This window comes from Alligator sinensis, unplaced genomic scaffold (genome assembly GCF_000455745.1).
Source record: "Alligator sinensis unplaced genomic scaffold, ASM45574v1 scaffold752_1, whole genome shotgun sequence".
NCBI classification, from domain to species: domain Eukaryota; kingdom Metazoa; phylum Chordata; order Crocodylia; family Alligatoridae; genus Alligator; species Alligator sinensis.
Genome location: NW_005842000.1, coordinates 2,934,389 through 2,949,009, shown reverse-complemented (window position 1 = coordinate 2,949,009; position 14,621 = coordinate 2,934,389). Strand labels below are relative to the sequence as shown.

Sequence of the window (14,621 nt, the reverse complement as noted above, 5' to 3'; positions counted from 1 at the left end):
CCGCCAGCAAACCTGGTTCTTGAGACCCAAGATGCTGAGGCTTCCCAGGCAGCCTGGACGTGCCCCGTTGCTGCCGCACTGCACAGCGACAGCGCTACCAGGGAACTGATGCCTTAAACGCCACGAGCCCGGAAGAGAAGTCAGCGCGTGCAGCGCACACAGCCGCTGGGGCATTCGGACAGCAGTCAGACGCGGGCACGTCCAACCTACACCGACAGGATGATGGAAACACACTGGGATCGGATCTGGAGGCGACGCAACAATATTCGTGCGCAGCTGATGAGTGCTGAGAGGACCCTCCTTTAAGTTTGATCCTGGCTGCCGCCTCGATTCATGCTCCCTCCAGGACGGGAAAGGCCAGAGTACCCGCTGAGAGGAGGGTTTCAATTGCCCACCCACTGCTTGGCACGCTCCCTCCAGAGCCTTGGCCATTTATCCTACAGCCCCATAAAAACGCGTGCCACCATTACATGGTGCAGAGCAGCACCTCCTCATCTTTTGGGACCAGCAGACCTTTGTGATTCCACCCCAGAACCAAAGTACTCGAGGGTTACTTTGCTCTGCAACCCTGAGAGGGGGGTGAAGGCCAGACTAGGAGCTAGAAATGCCAACGTCAGACCTGCCCCAGCCGCTCTCTTGCTACATCCCCCGGCACGGTGCTTTACGTTTGCAGCTTCTGATCAGCCCCTGGACTTCTGTAGCAGCTGAACCCCCCGAAAACCCAGCCGTCCCCCTCACTGCAGCGGAGAGCCCCCATCGGTAAAATGAGACTGCCTGCCCCCAGGCATAGCCGAGGTTTTCGCTGCCCCCAGACGCAGCAGGGGCTGCTGGGCCCAAAAGCTGAGGAGCTGCTGCTCTGGATCACGTCATCGTGGTGGCACATCGGGGCTTCACCCACGTGTTTTTACGGGGCTGCAGAATAAATGGTCAGGGCTCTGGAGAGAATGGGCCAAGCCGCTGGTGGGCGAGTGAAACCCTCCTCCCCGCGCGTACCGTCAGCTGTGGCCTTTCCCGTCCTGGAGGGAGCATGAACCGCGGCAAGCGGCGGATGGAGGCGGCAGCCAGGATCAAACTTAAAGGAGGGTCCTCAGCACCTTGCGGTGCTCAGGAACAGAGATGTGGGCACTCCTTTTTTTGTTTATTAAAATATATTTCTATATATATAGACAGAGAGAGAGAGAGAGAGAGTTATACATACATATATACACACACACACATCTATCGTAAACGTTCCATCACACAGCTTAAAACCGCGTTAAGACACCTGCACTTCCCGTTACAAGAAACGCACCCACTCCTCTGCGCCCCACGCACCCCCACCCTCACCCACCCCGATCGCAGTGCTTTCATCCGAGCCCCGATGGGTTCGGGGTTACATCTCTGTCCATTTGCTGTCGCTGTCACTTCCGCCGCAGCTCATCCGGTGTCGGCCCTCCTCGCCGTCTCCAGGGCCAGCTGCATCTCTGTCCTGGGCGCTCTCGCCATCCACTTCCCCTCCCGGGGGGCTTTGAAACGCCCGCGCCAGATGCCCTTTTTCCAGACGAAGCCGGCTGCGTCTTCTCCACGCTCGCTCACTGATTTCCGGCGGTAGGACTCAATTCTGCTCCGAAACGTTGGAGCCCAGCCTGTCTCCTCCAGCTCGGCGTGCTGGTACGCCGGGGGTCCTGCATTGCCGCAGGGCGTGCTGGACACTGGACGCAAACTGGACCGAGCGCGTGGTCTGGGCCCTGCTGCTCCATCAGGGCACTCACTAGTGGGCACATGGCAGGGTCCTGCTTGGCAGCCCCAGGGAAAGGCGGGGGTGGGGAGCCCCCGGACAAGGGTAGTGGGGCTCATGAAATGGGGTTGGTTTAGTAAAAGAGAGCCCCCCCCCCCGCAGCGCAGCGCAGCGCAGCGCAGCGCGGAGCCAGGCGGCCGGGCGGCCGGGGGGGGTGCAGGCCGGGGGGGACACCCAGGGACTGAAGCAGACAAGGCTTCCCCTCCCTTGTGTTTGGGGCAAAGCTCAGCCAGTGGCAGGGGAAGGGCGCGCTCCTGCTGGCCTGCTCTTGCCGAGCCTGGGGAAGGAGCAGGGCGGCCCAAAAGGTTAGCCCTAGTCTTGCAAAGGGTCCAAGCACCCCGGGGGGGACGAGGGGCCGACAGGAGAGACACGAGGCAGCAGAAGCGCGTGCAAGCAGCGTTTGCTAGAAGGCAACTCTGCAGAGGAGCCCCTCGCCGCCGGCACCCCCGCGGGCCCGGCACTGAAATGGGGCTCTGGCCTGAGACCGGCGGCTCAGAGCACCGTACGTCTTTCTTTTCCAGAAAAAGCGCGGCCAGTTGTCCCCAGTCTAAATGCGGGTTTTCAAACCGGCATCCAAAACTCAAGCTGGAGTCCGGTTTGAGGTGCTGGTTGCCCTCAAAGGGGATTGGAGACGTGGCGCAGAGCCGCCTGGCAGCTCTGCTGGTAAATCCTAGAAAGCCGGGTCTCCCGTAGCTGCGTTGGCTGGGCAGGGCTCGTCTTGGCCGTAGCAAACAGCCGAGACAAAGGAGAAAGAGCAGAGGTAGAGCTGTGCAGAGCTACTTCAGCACTCGTTTTTCTGGCAGATTAATCACTGCCGCGTTTCATGCCCTCTGCATATCCTGTCTCTCCGTGGCTTCGTCCGGGCTTGTCCTGCATCTGCAGAGCGTGCCCTTAGAGAGGGGACGTGGCAGGACACGAGAAGGCCGGTCGTGAGGGCAAAGGTGCAGGGAAGGGACAGTAACACACTTGGGGAATGACAGGATTTTCCTCCACGAAAACAAGCGGACTGTCACGAACCGTGATGATGATGATGATGACAATGTGAACTAAACGGGAGGAAGGGAGAACGAGTCACCATTTCAAATATTGCCAGACTGACACTTGTCAGGACAGTGGTGAAAGTCACGGAGCAGAGGGAACTGGGCTCATTTAATGTGGAGAAAAGAAGACCAAGGGGGATTTGATAGCAAGCTTCACCTCCCTGCAGGGGGGCTGCAAAGAGGATGGAGCTGGGCTGGTCTCCGTGGGGGCAGACGACAGAAGGAGCAATGGGCTCAAGTTGCAACAAGGGAAGTTGAGGTTGGATATTGGGAAAAACTCTCACGAGGAGGGTAATAAAGCACTGGAACAGGCTCCCCAGAGAGCTGGTGCAGTCTCCATCCTCGGACGTGTTAAAGACTTGGGTAGACAAATCCCTGGCTGGGATGATGTAGTCGGGGCTGGCCCTGCTTGGAGCAGGGGGTTGGACTCGATGTGACCTCCTGAGCTCCCTTCCCACCCTCATTGTCTGTGGCTCCATGTGACTATGGACAGCTTGGTGCAGCTCGAAAGCAGGGGGAGGTAAAACAAACACCAAGAAGGGAGAGAGCAAGTTTCTGGTGTTCACAAAGGGACCTGAATTAGACTAAAGGGAAGATCATAAGAGAAGGGAGATTTGTGCCAGTCTCAGGGGAAACGTCCGGTGGGTAGAGTCTATTGAACAGAAGTGTAGGCTCTCAAGGAACGTAGCACTGGCTGGGACACTTAAATGAGACAGGGCATTACAAACCACACCGCTATCCAAGAACCATCTTGAATTGGCTGGGACATGGTGTGCAGAGCTATTTTTCATTCCTCGTTTGTAAGATAACACATAGCCATAAGGGGAAAGAAGAGCAGTCACCATCGGGATAGGCCGCCTCCACTGCCTTTGGTTCTTAAATTGTATTCTGGTTGCTTTCCCGCACAGCAGCGATGAGCTGGGGATCCATGGATGTCTACCTGAATGAGATCGAGAGCAGCTTGGAGAGCATTTTTTACAGCAAAGAAGAGCAGGAGCATGAAATGTGGAGGACGTACATGGAGAGGAGGAGCGTGGTGCGGCAGTTCCTGCAGGCCGACCTGAGCCTCCCCCTGCTGAAACGCCACCGCAAGAGAATCGAGCTCCTGAAGAAGTGCTCCTACTACATCGAGATCCTGCCCAAGCACCTGGCGCTGGGGGACCAGAACTACCGCATGCTGCCCACCACCATGTTCCAGCTGATCGACCCCTGGCGATTCCAGAGGATGAAGAAGGTGGGGACGATCCAAACCAAAATCCAGCTGCTGCTCTTGACGGACCTGCTAGAACAGCTGGAACGGGGGCGGGAGGAGTTGCTCCGCTTCCTGGAGACCTACGACATGGTAACCTTCCTCTCCAGGTGGGATGCAATCAAGCAGCGGCTGTCCGGCCTCTCGGAGCTGATGGACAATTTCCTCGCCATGCTCGTGCCGGGACGGCTGCACGTCAAACACCGGCTCGTCTCGGACGTCGGGGCGACCAAAATCCCGCACATTCGGCTGGTTCTGAGCACCCAGATGCCGGTGATGTTCGATCGAAAGGAATCGGCGGCGCACGAGGACTGGGTGAGTCTCAAGTGGTTTATCACGAGTCAGCAAACGCAGCCCGAGCAGTACGAACTCAGGTTTAAACTGCTGGAGCCCAGAACCCCCCAGGAGCGGTTGCAATGTGGGATGATGCCGGTCACGTCCAATATGTGCGAAATCCGGAACCTGCTGCCCAACAGGTCGTACAAATTCACAATTAAGCGAGCAGAGACGTACATGCTCGTCTACGACCAGTGGTGCGACGCCATCGCGTTGAAGACAAGCCCGGACGAAGCCATGGAGAGCAGCGCACATGAGACCTGAGGGCCGAAGCGACGGGCTAGCCCACGTTCTAGTTTTATCCATTCAAAGAAACCGAACAAAATAAGAATTGAATAGGAAAATTAAAAGCTTATTTTTAAAGATTTTACATTGAAAAAAATACCAACCTATCAGCTTCTTCTGCCTCACGTGGCAGCTTTCAAACAGCGCCCCAATGTAAGTTGTTCCAGATTGACAATAACTGGAGCACAGCACGGTCGAGCATCTCCACACCGGCCCGGGGACCTCTGGAAGCCATTGGCCAAGCAGACCGTGCATGGGTGCAAGATCACCACATTGCACCAGTCTTTCCTGCCCACCACTGAGAGTTGTCCCATGTCCTCAGTTTTCACGGGCGAGATCTCTCCAGCCTGCTCGCCGTGTCCTTTCTTCTCTCCCCATCTCCAGAAAGAGGGTCTCAGTTTCCTGCATTTCAGCTCGCGTGAAGCCCTGTCTCCACGATCCCGCACCGCTGCCAGTCTCCACCCCGGGTCCCTTCCCTGCACCTCTGCCCTCACGACCGGCCTTCTCGTGTCCTGCCACGTCCCCTCTCCAAGGGCACGCTCTGCAGATGCAGGAAAAAGAGATCCTTTTTGACTTAAAAACCAGCAAAGTGCAAAATCCCCCAGGAATCATCATTTAGAAAACAAGTTTCACACTCGCATCCTCTTTCTTTCCCAATTCAGCCCTGTCCGCTCCCCCCTCTTCCAGATCTTTCACACAGACAGACCGTATTCCCACAGTCAATAAAAATTTATTGTCGTCTTCTAACAAATGCAATCAGCTCTGTAATTATGGCTTAAATATCAAAAAAAGGGAATGTTGAGATGTAGAAACATTAAACACATTTAAAAATAGTTGTATCCAAAACGTAGCTCCAAACCCGTTGCAAGTCACAAATTCCAGACGTTCAAGATTAAAAAAAAACAAAACTAGTCACATTTAAAAGTTCCTTAATATGCATTTCATGACACCTGACATTGCATCTCTGTGGATTAAAAAAGGGTTTATTGCAGTGATTGAGCACTCTGAACAGGGCTGTCCGGCGTTTCTGAGATATCCCGCAAACACGGGCACGCGCACCTCGCTTCGATGTCGAGGGTTTTCTGTAAAAACCCTCTCATCATAAGTGGCAAAGGAAAAGCTGTCTGCACATACGAAGTCAGACAACTTTTAGTCATTTCCCCCCGCAAAGTAACTTCGATGATCCTATACACCCAAAACCACAACACACACAAGACTATAATCCATGGCACACGGGGCAGCTGTCTCCACAACGTTAGGTTAATGCCACTTTCTGCCACTGCAGCTTTGTGCTCAACTATACAACGGGCTGCTCCACAACCCCAGGACCTGGACTGAACACCAGCATGGCAGGTACTATAGGCGCTTGGAAAGCAGTTTTCTAAACAGAAGCTGTAACCCACATCTCCAAAATACATTTCTGGCAAAAATGCCCAAGCATTGCTTTATAAAATAAAGTAAAAGTAATTGAAGGGCTTCACTTGAGGTTTTATCCTGTAAGATGCAGCAAGAACTGGGATTTTTTTTGTTTTTTTTCAATACAAACACATGGAAATATATATATATATCATTTTGGTTTTTGGTCTGCAAAGATATTTAATGGCTAAATAATGTTCAGAAGTATCAGACTACGCCAGCACAAAGGGCTGGATTCCCCTCCAACTTATTATACTAGTTTTACACAAGGGTAAGCTCCACGATTTCAAGAGATACTCCTGACTTGTATCAAAGAAAGGGGAAGAAGTCCTGTCGAGCTTAAAAGGACTGCAGTGAATTTCCTAGACATAAAACTCCAGCGCTGGGGCTAGCTGTGACATACTGAAATACTTTGAATTCAGGATCCCCGGGTCCTTCACAGCTCTCTGCACCCCTGTCCCCCCCAGAAGTGGCTGCATTTCAGAAACCTGTAAAACGAGCCCTGCAGAGTTTATTTTGGAGCCGCACTAATGACGTAGCAAAATAAGGCCTCTTTCAAAATCTCTGAGATAAGACACATCAGTTCAGGGCAGCCGCCTGCCCCAAGCCTTTACGCCCCGTCCCCTTCGTCTTTCAACACCTCCGTGGCACTTGAATTCACAAACTGCTTTTACACTGCCGCAGCAGGACAGCACGGGTGGTCTCCCTCTCTGTCTTTCCCCTCCTGGAAATCTGTCCTACAAACGCAGAGAAGCAAGGAGGCAATTTAAAACAAGGAGTAGGGGAAAGGCAGATAAAGCCAGAGGTTTTCTCTTTCCCCAGCTGCACACGGGTCAAACTTATTGTGAAGAGTCAGGGCACGCAAACCAAACAGTGTCACACGCGACGGTCCCGGAGGCAACGCCTTCTTATTGCACATTCCTTACATTGAGAAGGGATCCCTGCTGCCTTTTTCTTTAGTGCAAACACAGGAGCAAATCCCTGCTGAGACTACCGACGTCGGATGAATCAGTAGCTGAACCAGGACGACTCGTGTCCCACTGTGTCTTCATTTGGTAGAGAAGCGCTGCAGCTGCATCCCCGCTCTCTCCCCGTGGGACCTCTAGGCATGTCCATGTATTTGGTCTTGGGGAGAGCCAGAGGCAGGCACTTCATACATTCAGACCTGGGACGAGGACAGAAAGCGGCCTCCCCCCAGCTACCACACTTGAACCAGCAGCTTCAAGGCTAACGAAGCTCAGGACTGAGCTACACACAGTTTCACCACTACACAGACATTAAAAGACAAGTTAAAGTAGGATGCAGCTTCGCAAGGAGTCATCATCAGCCCCTTCTTGGCTAGTGATTCAGCAATGTGGCTACTTTAAAAAAGTATATCTATACAAACTATATATATCTATATATATCTATCTATATCTATATAGATATCTATATCTATATAGATATATAGCACAATATATACATCACATCCAACACTGTTCTTAAAAGCTTGCACCATCCACTGAGGCAAAAGTTCACCAAGATAAGTTAATAAATTAGAAGCAGGATTTCTTTGTTTGCTTGTTTGTCCAAGCAGGTTTTCTTTACAAGCGGAAACAGTTTCAAGTAAAAACTCAAATAAAAGCATCTTTCCAGCATCCGTTGTCTCGTAGACGTCTTCCATATCACTGTCCACTTGACACAGGTGGAGTTGATGGGTCTGTTCAGAAATCCAGCTCAGGCTTGGCTGGACAAATAGCGCTTTGTTTGGCCAAGAATGTTTTGCGGTTCACTTTTTGCTATTCCTTCATTTAAGATAAAAAACAAAAGCTGGTTTTCAGCTTGGCAAAATAAGGTAGCTTTAAAAATCAGGCGTTGGCTTTAAAACTAGCGGTAGGATTCGGAAGCATTGGTCCTTGTAGGGCACATCCCGGCCGTTTTCGTAGAGCTGTTGCGTGCGATGCTTTAGCTCTTGATGAACTGGAAAGATCTGTTTGGTCCCCAAAGTGTCCCTGCATTCACTAAAAAGGGAGGGTTGGATTCCACCGAGGAGCTCATCCAACCGCCTGCCCCGCACATCCATTTCCAAAGCTTTTTGGTTTCAAAGACCTCAAAGTTTTGATTTAAGATTGCATTTCATTTAAAAAAAAACCCCTAAAATTGCTTAAAAGGTGAGCAGCCGACCTACAGGGAAATGTCTTGGAGTCCCCGATGAATCTCGTTCGTCGCTGAACGCCCGAATGGTGGAGAGCTGCTGGGACACGGTGCTGTCCCCTATGCACACCCCACACTGCACGTAGGGGCTGGTTCCTCCGGCTGGGTCCAGTCTCATTGGCGAAGGGCAGATTTCTGCTGGACGTAAATGCCTTGAGCTGTAGTATAGCAAGCCTGTTGCCGGTAGTGCTCCAGCAGCCTCCTCCACAGGGGGTTACACTCCAAGAGGTAACGGTTCCCTGTTAGCAGAAAGGAAGAAGAGTGAGTGGAAGAGGCAGATGACAATGAATATGGTTGCGGGGCTGGGGCACAGGACTTGTGGAAAGGCCGAGGGAACTGGGCTGATTGAGTCTGCAGAAGAGGAGACCGAGGGGGATTTGATAGCAGCCTTCACCTCCCTGCAGGGGGGCTGCAATGAGGCTGGAGCTGGGCTGGTCTCAGTGGGGGCAGACGACAGCACAAGGAACAATGGGCTCCAGCTGCAGCAAGGGACATTGAGGTTGGATATTAGGATATTAGGACATGCTTTACCACACAAGGAGGGTGGTAAAGCACTGGAGCAGGTTACCCAGAAAGGTGGTGCAGTCTCCATCCTTGACAGTTTTTAAGGCCCAGCTCAACAAAGCCTAGCTGGGATGAGGTAGTTGGGGCTGGTTCTACTTGAAGCAGGGGGTTGCACTAGATGTGACCTCCTGAGCTCCCTTCCCACCCTCGTTTTCTGATTAAATGACCCCCAGAGAGACGAACAACTGTGAGAACTGTGCCTGTCGCATCTTGGCCCCCAGGGAGACCAGCAAGACTGGGCTTCGTGACCCGGAGGGACATTTCCTTCAGCCCCAAAGGCCCCAGGTAAACTCCGTGAAATCACAGCTTTTTTTTAATAACTCAGCCACAACTGCTAGCTATTAAAATTGCACGCGTGTCACTGTCTGCTTCCGGCCACCCGCAAAGTGCAAACAGGTCAGAATCTCATCCGGGAACGAACGAACGAACGAACGAGATCACAGCCTGATGGGGGACAGAAATTAAGCAAGGCTGAATTTGGCACACGTGCCGGCCACACGTGATCTCTGCGGTGCACTGAGGGGGAGCTGCATTACAGGGGCCTGAACAGCCCGCTCCGTTCTTCAGTCGCAGACATCCTAAAGGTTGGGCTCTCCGTTCCCATCTACTACTCACCTATAATGCAGAGTCCTTCCTGAGCCCGCGTGAGGCCTACATTGATCTGGTTTGGATCCGTAACAAATCCTAGGTACTTCTTCTGCCAGCTCTTTGTGGGCTTCCAGTCGATTTCTGACCGGGGTAGGGAGCGTACGGTGGACAGGATCACATACCTCCATTCACTCCCTGCGGAGGAAAACCTGATGTGCAACTGGAAGGTGTTTAGCCAGAACTGGTCAGATCACCTTTCCAGGCTCCAGCAGTATCTGTGCCTCTACAACGGTGGTTCTCAGCCTTCTTCGACTCGAGGCATCTTTCCACAACTTTTCTCAATTTAGCTGCACCCGTTTCAAAGCCTAATTTCATGTGTTAGAAAAATACCAGAGCGATTCCTCTGGTGCAAAGAGCACAGATCACTGGAGGTCAGAAGGGTGATCTGGATTCCCAGGTGAAATCTCTGGGTTTTTCTTGTGCATCACACGGAGGTGTTTGCACACCTGACAGTGCTCCTGTTGTGGGGCACCCCGCAGCACCCTCAACAGGTTCTCACAGCCCTCCAGGGTGTCAGGGCACCCCAGCTGAGAATCACGGCTCTACAGCAAGCGTCCAGGAGTCTGCAGCTTCTCGCTGTTAGTACAGCATTTAGAGCCGTTTATGCGAGCTACTGCATTACTTCCAGGTGACAGGCCTTTAAAAGAGTTGCTCTAGCAAGCGTTCGCCCACACCCACCCAAGAGCCATTCATGCTCAGCAGTCTCCCTCCCACTAGGCAGCTGGTTTTTTGGGACGCAGCGTGATTTGTGAAAGGCAAATATAAAAGGGCTCGATGCTGATTTGGAGCAGGATTTGCCCAGAGGGATTTCTCTTGGCGGACACAAGGCACTTGGTTATTCTGCGTGATGGGGGGAAGGACAATCCCTCTTCCCCAGCTGAGGGGGAGGAGAGAGCATCCATTCCCTGGATCCCTTACCTTGGCTTTTCATGATGCTACACACGGTCATGTCACGGATCCCCTCTCTAGCAAGGCGCTTGTTGATCTCAGACACCTGGGCGTTGTACGGGCTCAGGATGGCAATGCTCTGTGGTTTGATGGAGCCATCCAGGGTCAGCTGCTTTGCTATCCTCACCTGAAGAGACGTAGCATGAAATAAGCTCCGGTTTATTAGGAGAAAACAATCCCCACACCGGCCTGTGCCCCTCGCGGTACACACAGCTCTTTCTCCGTGTACCAAAGTTTCCATGGGGCAGAAACTCCACGCACAGAAACCTGTGCCTGAGTCCCACGGTGCTCACGTCGGCATTTGGGCAATTCATGAAAAGCTGGTCTGCTTGAATCCGTCTCTAGCATGCAGTAGCCAGGGCCAGGGCTTGTCTGCTTTCAGAAAAGCAGAGCACGGTAGAAAGAGACTCTCAGGCCGAAGGTAATGAAGTGGAGGTTGATGGTGACCGCAGCAACACAATGTCAGAGGCCAAACAACACGGCCCTTGTTCCCACCTGCCCCAGAAGGTCCCCAAGCAGCCACTCACCGCCTGTTCCACCTCCTCCAGGTTTGCTCGGGAGTTCTCGTTTCCCTCCTCAGTGGAGACCACCAGACTCTGCTCTTTCCCCTCCATGTGACCAAAGATGACCGGACAGCAGCTCTTGCTTTTGTGGAAGAGGACGCTGGGCTGACGGTGAAGGGTAGGGCACGTCTTCAGCTTGCCCTTGTAAAACTCCTGGGATGGGAACTTGCAGATGTCTGCGTGCTGCCGGAGCAAAAGGGAGGAGCGGGGGTGAGTAACCAAGGAGAAGCTGGGGTGGGGGTTTGCAGCACCTCTTCGGGAAGGCTGTAAACACCCACTGAGGGCACTGCTCTCCCGTCAGCAGCCCCCTGCCACAGGTAACAGCCTCCAACATACCGCCCTCGTGGGAAGGACGAGCAATTTAACATCTCCTGCTAAATAACCCAGGTCCGAACTAGCAGCATGCATTGCACATGCAAAAAAAAATAAAAAAAAAAAAGGTAGTACTATCAGGGACCCAACACCTTGCGTTACAAGACCCCGTGTTTTAGAGGCAATCAGTTGTGCATGTCAAACAGACAAAAAGTTGGCAAATGACTGCAACTTCCAACATGTTCAATGCATTACAGAAGAGCTTTTTGGAAAGCTCAACAAACATCACTGCCCGCTCCCATAGCGGAGGACATGGGAATTGCCTTCTCAGCCAGGGTGATGTTGACTAGCACCAGCAGTTACTCATTCAAAATCAAATGCACTGAAGGAAGTCATTGCATATTATTTGTGCTGGAGCCGCATCCAGAGCCCCCAGGCAGTTCCCAGAGCCTGTGGTGCTAGACACTGTGCAGCAAAGGGTGTGGACAGACACAGTCCACGCCCCGTGACACAAGTGATGGTAATCAGCAAACGAGGGAAGTGGCTAAAAACCATGTTCAGAGCTCCTACCATGCGGTACTGCGTATCCAGCATCAAGGCCTGGCTCTGGTAGCGTTCAAAGAGGGAGGTCTCCATGCCGAGAGTCTTGCAGAAGTCGTTGTTGACCACGGGCCGCAGCTGCTTGTGGTCCCCGAGCAACACCACCTGAAACGCCAGGGGTGGACAGGTAGGCACCGGTCCTCTGCCTCTCACAACCCCACCCCTTGCAGTGAACCCATGTCAGCGCAGAGATATTTTACATCCAGCTATGCGGGAACACGTGCCTCCCTCTGGGGAGACCAAGAAAGCCTCCAGTGTCTGTCCACTTGTGTTGCGCTCCAGACATTGTTTGAGACTTCAATGTGGGTTTAAGAATTTGCACTCCAGGAAGCTGGGAGGGTGCAGGCAGGCCAAGTCACCAGAGAGCCAACACGTGCCCTGGCCATCAGGCGCACAACACAACATGTGGCTGTGCCCGAGCGATGTACCTAGGGAGGGTGCCGGTCATGCCTCTGAGTGCAAATGCACATATGGACCTCTGCGCTCAGCGCCTGTATTGCATGCTGCAGCTGGCGTGAGGCTGAGTTTCACGGTGGAAACAACTGCTTGATGCTTAACGAGAATGGCCGGCAATGCAACAGAAACAGCCCACGGGGGCAGATCGCAAGGAGGAGATGCCACAAGACAGCCTCCGACCAGGGGCAGCTAGCCCAGAGGAGCCCCGGGACCTCTAGGAGGGTCTCACCTTGTCAGCTCTCTTGTTGCTGACCAGGGGGATGAGGGTCTCCGGCTCCGTAGACATGGCGCACTCGTCAATGAGGATCTGCTTGACATTCAGGGACTCCACCAGGCTGGGGGCGGAGGCGGCTGAACACGTGCACAGGATGATGTCGTGGCGCTTGAACTCGTACACGCGTGCTGTTAACAGCAAGCTCTTGTATCTGCCGGCAGGGGTGGAGGAGGTCAAACTCTGCCCAGTGCCACTGGGGAGACTTTACCCCCTGACCAGTCCTTGCTCTGGGAACTGGCCGCGCTTCCCCAAAGGGCTACTTCTCTACAGCCCTCTCGGGAAAAGACATCCAGCTTGCACAGCTGGAGACAGCCCTGGGCCTGGAAGCAGGAGCAGCCCCAGTGACTTCCTGAGATGCCCGGCTTCAGCATCCAGGCCCACGACCCGCAGCCCAAACCCTCCCTGGGCTGCTGCGTGGCGTGCTCTCGCGGATCCCCACGCGCGCTGCAATCCCACCGAGGAACGGCCGCACCTCTGGCTGGCTCTTTACTCACCTCTTGAGCTCCTCCTCCGTGATCTGCTCCCCTTTCCTGAATCTCGCATCGAACTCGTGGATTTTCGGGGCGTAAGGATTCGTCGGCTCCCGGATGCGGTGATGCACGGTTATGTCTCTGGAGGAGAAAGGGATTTTCCCGTAGAAAACACAAAACACGTGCTTCTCCCTGCAGCAAAGGGCTGGGCCTGCTTCTACCGCAGCACCCATGCTAGCAAGAGGAACGGTGCCCTGGCTTTTATTTCTGCCCAGCCAGACCAAGATCTCAAGGCATTTCTGTCCGCAGTATAATACGCTATTGGGACCCGCGTCGAGATCTGCCCGAGAACTCAATCATCGCCAACTCCGAAGTTACCCAGAAAGGAAACTGGGCATGTCTGATGTGCACTAAGCCCTTCTTCGCACGGCTCTGCCAAAATGCAGCCGTCCAGCTTTCCCCCTCTCTGGGGGTGACTGAAAAATCAGGTGCCACCACTGGAAACTTAGTTTGATGGTCACAATGCTGCTTGCAAAGGCGCTCGGACGGCGCCACAGCTGGCAGCAGGCATTAAGCTCTGAGCCATGCACCAGCAGTCCCGGCCTCAATACCAACACCCCCCGTCCCCTGCCTCCCCTCACCTGCTACCTGGAGCGACCCCGAAGGCGCAGCAACACCTCTGCAAAGAGCACGGCTGCAGCTGCCATGGAGGAGCCATGCTATAAAGCGTGAGGCTGCATCCTCCTACCTGAGCTCAGGCTTGGACTTTGCGTCGCGAAGGGCCTTCCGGGAGAAGTGCCGGGTGCTCCCCGGGTAGGGGTAGTCCATCGACTCGACGGTGTCCCCGTAAACCCTTAATGGCTTCAGGTCTGGTCTCATCTTCAGCAGCATCTCTGGGGGGGGGAGCAGCACATTGCCACTGAGAGGACCCCCGACCCGGGCGCTTCAGGGGAACCCTGCTGTCTGCTCACCAGCCCAGGAGACGCCCACGCTCTTTTTGCCTCGGCCTCTCATTGCACGCGGCAGAAGCTTGCGTGCCGAAAAAGAATCGCCCTTTAGGCTCCTTCGGAAGCAGGTCCGCGAGAAGCCCTCGGTAGCCTCCACTTAGGAACAAGCAACCCAAACCCAACTGCAAGCAGCACCGGAGTCCCCGGGCGCTACGATGCACCATGCCTTGCCCTCTCCACCCCCGCCTTGCCCATCCGTGCCTTGCTTTTGCGTCAGCTCATCCTGCTCTTTTAGACCGACGTCCTCTCCCCTCATCTCCCCATCACCCCGAGCAGTTAGTACAATTAGTTACCAGCAACCACGTCAACAGACTTGTTGGATGGGCCGCAGTACAAGATGCATTTCTTCATCTTCTCCGCGTCCTTCAGAGAGGTCTCCTCCGGCGTCTCCTGGTTCAGCTTGTGGAACCAGTACACTATGTGGGTCCCGACAACGGTTTTCCCTGTGCCTGCGGGGAACAAGAAGGGCTGTGGTGAATGCCG

General features: G+C 53.9%; 2 protein-coding genes across 2 annotated transcripts in view; one reads left to right on the top strand and one right to left on the bottom strand.

Annotated features, from left to right (window-relative positions):
- Positions 1–3,730: 3,730 nt before the first annotated feature.
- FNDC11 (fibronectin type III domain containing 11) lies at positions 3,731–5,211 on the top strand. The gene has a single exon (XM_006021703.3). The coding sequence runs from the start codon at positions 3,731–3,733 to the stop codon at positions 4,664–4,666; it is 936 nt and encodes a 311-aa protein (XP_006021765.3). The 3' UTR covers positions 4,667–5,211.
- A 2,362-nt stretch (positions 5,212–7,573) lies between these two features.
- HELZ2 (helicase with zinc finger 2) overlaps positions 7,574–14,621 on the bottom strand; it is a 19,142-nt gene continuing 12,094 nt past the window's right edge. The window contains exons 11-19 of the mRNA XM_025201716.1: positions 14,432–14,587; positions 13,880–14,024; positions 13,156–13,272; positions 12,617–12,812; positions 11,902–12,036; positions 10,984–11,202; positions 10,427–10,583; positions 9,476–9,643; positions 7,574–8,535 (exon numbers count right to left, since the gene is read on the bottom strand). Of these exons, the coding sequence (XP_025057501.1) occupies positions 8,411–8,535; positions 9,476–9,643; positions 10,427–10,583; positions 10,984–11,202; positions 11,902–12,036; positions 12,617–12,812; positions 13,156–13,272; positions 13,880–14,024; positions 14,432–14,587 (1,418 nt within the window). The 3' untranslated portion in view covers positions 7,574–8,410. The remainder of the gene's footprint in view (positions 8,536–9,475; positions 9,644–10,426; positions 10,584–10,983; positions 11,203–11,901; positions 12,037–12,616; positions 12,813–13,155; positions 13,273–13,879; positions 14,025–14,431; positions 14,588–14,621) is intronic.